This window comes from Monodelphis domestica, chromosome 3 (genome assembly GCF_027887165.1).
Source record: "Monodelphis domestica isolate mMonDom1 chromosome 3, mMonDom1.pri, whole genome shotgun sequence".
In the NCBI taxonomy this organism is placed as follows: domain Eukaryota; kingdom Metazoa; phylum Chordata; class Mammalia; order Didelphimorphia; family Didelphidae; genus Monodelphis; species Monodelphis domestica.
The window spans coordinates 316,270,663-316,278,212 of NC_077229.1; the positions used below are offsets into that span (position 1 = coordinate 316,270,663).

At 42.4% G+C, this 7,550-nt stretch overlaps 1 protein-coding gene across 1 annotated transcript; it reads right to left on the minus strand.

The window, feature by feature from the left end:
- Window positions 1–211: 211 nt before the first annotated feature.
- Window positions 212–2,622, minus strand: CRH (corticotropin releasing hormone). The gene is made up of 2 exons (XM_007487044.3): window positions 2,151–2,622; window positions 212–1,313 (listed from the first exon to the last, which is right to left on the minus strand). The coding sequence occupies exon 2, from the start codon at window positions 1,296–1,298 to the stop codon at window positions 714–716; it is 585 nt and encodes a 194-aa protein (XP_007487106.1). The 5' UTR covers window positions 1,299–1,313; window positions 2,151–2,622; the 3' UTR covers window positions 212–713.
- Between the last annotated feature and the right edge of the window lie 4,928 nt (window positions 2,623–7,550).

Consider the following 7,550-nt stretch of genomic DNA (forward strand, 5'->3'; position numbering starts at 1 on the left):
ATTTAACCTAAGGTCTCATAGCTAGCCAATGGCTTCTACATTACTGTAGAAGCTGTATTATCTCAGCATATGTATTTTGTGCAGAAAGGAAAACTTAGAAAATTTTTCTTTCTGTTTTCTTTGTGATAAAGGGAATAGGATGGGGAACAGAGAAAAATTCTTTTCTTCATGTGTAAAAACACAACAAGAGAAAATATAGATGACCCCAACATGACCTTTGCAGCTTTTATTAAAAATATAAATATTCAACATTCTTTTACACAAACCAAATTGAAGGCTGGAAAGATGTTTTATTAGGACAATGTTTACAAGGAAAAATGGATTCAGAAGAGCTTACAGTTTCCCCACCCAACCACCCAGAACCCAGAGAGAAAAGCTTTCTCCTTTACTTTAGAACACAACAAGCTTAAGTAGGTGACTTTGCTATGCTCTTTCAAAACATAGCTTCCAAGGTCTACACCTGTGCTAACACACCACTAGAATAACTTGGAGATGGAAAATAAAATTACAAAGGACAATTTTCTCCTTACTCCACTTATATACACTTGGTGCATGCTAATTAAGGGATATAGGCTCTCTCAGGGTATATCCTCTATGTTTCAAGCTATATAAAAATAAACAAATGATATCAGAGCAGCACTATGGTACAGAATACTGTATTTTTTTTTTCTTTTTGTGCTAAATGCAGAATCTCTTTGGCAAAATGGGATGTTTCACTTTCCAATAATCTCCATCAATTTCCTGTTGCTGTGAGCTTGCTGAGCTAACTGTTCGGCCCGGGCCATTTCTAAGACTTCTCTGAGGAGGTGGAAAGTGAGATCCAGGGAGATGGGAGGTTCTTCCGACCGCTTCTCTCTCTCCATCGCCTCCCGCTGCTCGCTGTAGGTACTCTCAGCTCCTCCCTCCCCCAGCCCTGCCTGACTGTCTAGGGAGCGCTGCGGGAGCTGCAGGTGCTGGAGCCGCTGGACGGCTCCCCGGAAAAAGTTGGCGACCGAGACATCAGAGACATCGGGGGAGAAGTGCATCCCGGGGCTGCCGCTGGGGGACGAGGGGGAGAAGGAAGCGGCGGGGCTCTTGTTGAGGTTGCCCAGGCGTAGGAAGTACTCTTCTCCCATGCGGAGCAGGAGAGGCAGGGGCTGCTGCTGATTCGGCGGCGGCGGAGGCTGGAAGAAGTCCAGGGGCTGAGCTGCCGACCCCACGGACGACGCGGAGCCCTTGCTGATGAGAGCTCTGCATTCTTGGCAGGGCAAGAGAGTGACCAGCAAGATCCCAGTAGACACAAGAAGCTGGAGCTTCATGGTCGGGGTGCTGATCTGCAACACAAAGGACAGGGAATAGGAAGAAACGAAAAGACAGGGAAGGGGCGGGGAGAGGACGGAGAGAGAAAAGGGAAGAGAAGGAAAGGAAGGAAGAAGAGAGAAAAGGTGTGCTGTTGAATCGAGCCAGGAGAAGGAACTCAATCTTCCGTCTCCGTGACTTTCTACACAACTACCCAACATAGCCACACACAGCACAACTCAACGCTGCGCAAGGCTGGGGCTGGGGCTCCGGGCTAGAGATGGGCGCTGTCCTTGGTGCTGAAGCTTTGAGAGCCAACTAAGTGGAATGAATGGCTGCTTTGGGGGGCGTCGGGTGGCGCGACGCGCTGCGCCAGTGTTTTGCCCACTCTATAGCCCGCAAGACTGGATTCTCCGAGCCCAGCTTTGGACTGAGCGCGACCAAAGCGACGTTAGTGCTCGTGATCTGCTTTTCTGGATGTATTCTAAAGGGAGAACTTTTTGCTAAAACTATGTAGCTAAGTAGCCTCAGGGTCCCAGTCTTCCTTCTTCGCTTCAACCTGCTTCTTCCCGCCCTCAACCAGGGGCTCCTTTTCTTTTAAAAAGTGAGTGAAAAGCATTTGGGACGTTCTGTTGGATGAAAAGCACCCGTTTGGTTTGTGGGTTGTTTGGGGGGAGTTATTTGTCAGATAGCAGATACTATCCTAGATGCCCTTAAGAGACATAACCTGCATAAACACAAGCACACGCGCGCACACACACACAAGCATACACACACACACTCACACAGATACATTTCGGTCAAAGCTAATACACCTAAAGCAAGGGAAAGTTTTCAGTGAGTCTGAGGCTGTGTACCAGGTTTCTCCCTACCTTCAGAGTCGCTTCTGCAAAGGAGCAGGGGAGCGGACGCTTCTCAGCTCGGAGAGGGAGGAGACGGATGCTTTTCAGGTGCTCCTTCGGTGTCTCTGAGTCGTCTCTTCCCCGAACTTGGGATCAGATTTTCTTCTAATCAGAGCTTGGTTGTGGGATTTTTATAGCTTAGACCCTCTTATGGAATCACGCAGTACTTGCCTAATAAGCTGACGCTTTCTTGACAGCTAGATTGCGTGCTCGATCTGCTCCTGAATAAATCATGGGGTCCTTCCGAGCAGCAATGGGCAAAGTTTTGCTATCACAACACAGAATCTCACATCCAATTATATCAGCAGATATTTATCGCCTCCTTGGTGACGTCAACCATCCCTAAATTGGAAGAGCTGTTCATGACTTGCCCATTGACAAAAAATCTTGAATGAGATTCCCCAAGTGTGAAGAGATACTGACCTCTTACTATGAATGGCTAAACTTGGGGTAGGAGACCATTCAGAGTGTTAGGGGACAGAAAAGGGCCGGGGAGGTCAGCAATCAAGCTACAACTGTGCGGGCTTTGCTCCCTCCTCTTTTCAGTATCCGAAAACATTCCTTTGCTCATTTAAAACTTTCCATCTTTTCCCAGCAAGAGAAGAGCATGGAGATAGATTTGCTGGAGTATCTAGTGTCGGCTTCTGACATTCTTGATAGGCAGTTGAAATATATATATATACTCTCAAGCCAAGACTATATTATAATTCACTCCAACCATAGCTTAGGCGACAAGAGTCAAAATTGTTGAAACAATGCCCACAGTTAACCACATAGTGGTTTATACCAGATAGATGAGTTGGTGCATAGCAAGTTATAAATTCTCTTGGAATTCCACTGTTTCTCTAGACCTTCCTTACTAGATTCTTTGATCCTATCCAGTTAGACAGGAGCTAATTCAGTAAAAGATAAAAAAAGACAAATATGTATGTATGTATGTGTGTACCTTTCTACTGAGTTAGTACATGTATGTAAGTGTATATATTTTAAAATCTGTTTCAGTTATATATATATATATATGTATATATGTGTATACACACATCTGCCAGATAGACCATGATCACTATCAACTCCCAATTTGTCCTCCTCCTTCAGTAAGATTGAAGGCAAGATAATGAACTACTATAGTAAATAGCAGGTCAGTATCTATATAAGCATTATGGTCTTAAACACTGGGGCAATGAATGACTCTCTTCTCATCAGTCTCCAAACAATGTCAAACACAAAATCCCCAAAAGAAAAACATATTCGAGGAAGCTGTGACTCCTATTATTAGTTGTACTATGGGTATCTGGTGAAATAAGATTGTGTCTCAGCATTAGCACAGAAAAAGTCAGTTTGTGAAATTATAATTCATTTTGAACTGAGTTCATATCACATCTGCCACTGCTAGATATTACTACTCAAATCTGATTTCATTTCATTAAAAAATACAACTATGGAAGTTACAACATAGAAGTTTAAGTATATTATTAAATATTAAATCAATGAGTCCAGATTGTGATGTTTCAGTTCATTCACCTTATAGATGATTCCTGTAGATATTTTCCAAGATTTCTACAATCCTCATTTTTGTTTTCTCTCTGGATCTTCCTGCTTAAAATGATAAACATTTAATGGTTAACTCATCACCCATGTTTTGTATATTCTAGGTTATAATTTTCAGAGAGGGAGAAAGAGAAGGGGGAGGGAGGGAGAAAGGAAGGGGGAGAACAAGAGAGAGAAGAGATAAATAAAGGAGAAGGAAGAATGGGAAGGAAGGAAGAATGGGAAGGAAGGAAGGAAGGAAGGAAGGAAGGAAGGAAGGAAGGAAGGAAGGAAGGAAGGAAGGAAGGAAGGAAGGAAGGAAGGAAGGAAGGAAGGAAGGAAGAAGGACATTAACTTACTATATGCCAACCACTGTGCAAAGCACTGGGGATATGAATATACCAAAAACATGATTCTTGCCCTCAAGGAGCTCATATTTTAATGGAAAAGACAATATGTTTTTTAAAAAGCACATAAAGATTTATGCAATTCAAATCTCAGAAGGAAGTCACCAGCAGCGAAGAGAAGATGGGGAACAGAAAAAGACCTGCAGAAGGTGAGATTTGATCTGAGTTTTGAAAGAAGTCAGGGGGCAGATGTGAGGAGGAAAAGCATTCCAGGCATAAGGAAATGCTCATGAAAAATAATAAGGAACCGCTCATGAAAAGGCATATAGTCAACAGAGGAGGATGGAAGGAAGGAAGGAAGGAAGGAAGGAAGGAAGGAAGGAAGGAAGGAAGGAAGGAAGGAAGGAAGGAAGGAAGGAAGGAAGGAAGGAAGGAAGGAAGGAAGGAAGGAAGAATGAAAGAAAGAAAGAAAGAAAGAAAGAAAGAAAGAAAGAAAGAAAGAAAGAAAGAAAGAAAGAGAGAAAGAAAGGAAGAAAGAAAGGAAGGAAGGAAGGAAGGAAGGAAGGAAGGAAGGAAGGAAGGAAGGAAGGAAGGAAGGAAGGAAGGAAGGAAGGAAGGAAGGAAGGAAGGAAGGAAGGAAGGAAGGAAGGAAGGAAGGAAAATCTGAGGTTCCGAGCTCATGTGCCTGAGTCTTTCTTCTCATTAATTAATACTGATTACTAAATGCGATGGCTGTGTGAATTGGTGAGAGCCTAGGAGAAGAGAGCTTTGTTTTCTGGCTTCTAGCTTCAAGAGCAAAGACATATGGTTCCGGATTCTCTCTTGGGAAAGGGCTCTGAAGAGTAATTAATCTCCACCAATGGAGAAAGTATTATGCAGATGGACTTTGGGCCTTGGGCTTCAGAAAGAAGGAAGACTGGGGAGAGGAGAAGGGAAGAAAGGGAAAGAAAGATGGACCTTGTTTTTGTTTTTGTTTTTGAGAAGTTATCTTCCCCATTTGGAAACTGGTTTTACCCAGAGGAATAAATTGAGAGTTGTGTAGAATAGGAAAGACTTGAATTGTTAACAGATTATAATAGGATATTTTTATGCAAAAGGAAAAAGTTGAAGAGTTTCCCATGTTGGTAGACAAGATTTGGGACCCTATTATACTGACACCTTTTCAGTGGGTGTTATTGTTGTTTGTTTATAGTGGAGAGCATTCCAGCTTCTCATTTCAGAGAATCACAAAGTTGGAAATTACCCCAGAAACCACCTGATCCACCCCATACCTGATCAAGAATCCCTTACAATATCACTGACAAGCAGACATAGCTTGAAGACTTGCAGTGAGAAGGAAATCATTACTTCCCCAGGTAACCCATTCCACTTTAGGGAAAGTCTTGATTCTTAGCAAAATTGCTCCTTACAAAAGGCAGAAATCTGCCTCCTAGAAACTTCAGCACCTTACCCCGAGTCTGAATTCTTTCTCTGTCTCCACTGGCAACCCTTAACCTGGTATTTAACCTGGGGATAAAAAGTGGACTCAAAAGTCAATTGAGGGGGCAGCTGGGTAGCTCAGTGGATTGAGAGCCATGCTTAGAGACCGGAGGTTCTGGATTCAAATGTGACCTCAGAAACTTCCCAGCTATGTGACCCTGGGCAAGTCATTTAACCCCCTTGCCTACACAGCATTGATTCCAAAAACAGAAGGTAAAGGTTTTTTAAAAAAAGTCAATTGAAAGCTGAGATTAAGTGGACAGAGAAAAAGTAGAGTCAAGATCAGTGAGACAAGGCTGAGAACTATAAACAAAGCTAGGCTGAGAACCTCTTATGGAGAAGGCTCTAACAGTTTGGAGGTTAAAATGCAACTTAACCAAGGAAGAATAGAAATTAATATAGTATTTGCATAGACACATTCCTCCATTACCTAGTAGAAGAGGAGTGATTTGGGGGAGGAGTAGGGGAACAAAAAAAACCTGGCAGAGTGAGCCCTGCTGTGGAGAGCTGCCCTATATACACAGACATTTCCTCAATCTTTCATCTCAGTTTCCTTTCCTTTGTCAGCCCTGAAGAGGCTTTCTTTGCAAGCTGAGTGTGTTTCCTCCAGGGCCAGATAATTCTCCTGGCCTTTGGTTCTACAGAGAAAAGTTTGAAGAAGAGAACGCCAACAAAGACCAGTATTATTTGCTGGAAAATGAAGATGGAGAACTTGGATGGGGAAGGGAGGGAAAGACACATCCCTTTCCCCCTCAAGTTCTTTTTGACCCCAAAGCCTGTTGGGTCTTTATAGGGCAATGAGCCACCATAAAAGCCTTGTGTCCAGGAGCAACAAAAAACAGAAAGTTGAATTTCTGATCTCACAACCCATACCAGCTCCATCACAGAAGTCCTTCCCTAAATGTGAGGGGGTCTTGGAGAGCAGATTATTCTCTGTGAAGGTTGTCACTTCTAGCCCCTGATTTGACTAGGAATCTCTAGTGACAGGCATTGTATTTGAACTTTAACTGTACCTACATCAGCCTACTTTGCACTGGGCATTATGTAAACCTAGAGAACACAATTACAAAAGCGAAACAGCCCCTCTCCTCAAGGGACTTAAACTACTGAATCTCATCATTGTTTGCAGAATTTTTAAAAGTGCATCATCAAATCCAGATGTACTATCATGTTGGCCCATCTTTTTTTTTTTTTAATCCCTTACCTTCCATCTTGGAGTCAATACTGTATATTGGTTCTAAGGTAGAAGAGTGGTAAGGGCTAGGCAATAAGGGTTAAGTGACTTGACCAGGGACACACAGATAGGAAGTGTCTGAGGCCAGATTTGAACCCAGGACCTCCCATCTCTGGGCCTGGTTCTCTAGGTAATGAGCCACTTACCTGCCCCCATGTTGGTCCATCTTGATAAAGAGATCCTGTGATGAGGGCAGTGAGGGATAGAAGCCATTGAACTGCTGGTACACACATGTAAGCACATCCATGAGTGTACCAGCAGTTTAATGACTTTTATCATGCATGTACACATATACCCATACTTAGAGAAATAGCACAAATGTAGAGGTCTTGATATGTGCAGTCACATAAACACTCAAGTCAATCAAATCCTTCAGAGAAAAAAAATGACCATAAAAACAAGAAAGTGACTCCTGAAAATAGCCACCAGGGAAACAATTGGAATGCTTTTAGAACTCAGCAGCACAATCCAGAGAAACACAGATATAATCATAATAACTAATTTAATTTTTTAGCATCTATTCACTTTTACCTAATATAGAACAATGACCAAATATACCAAAATGTCAGAATAATCAGACTAAGAAATAGTAGAAAGAGTAGACAATAAGCAAGATCCAGATGATGTCTAAGATCTCAACCAACTCTAAATCTTACAATCTTATGTAACTTTTTTTACTATTCTAATTTCCTTGTTTTTGCAAAGTGTTTTTCATAGTTGTGTGTGCTTACATGGTGCATTTGGCAGAAACAAACTCTTTAAATTAATCAGTCACAGCATTTT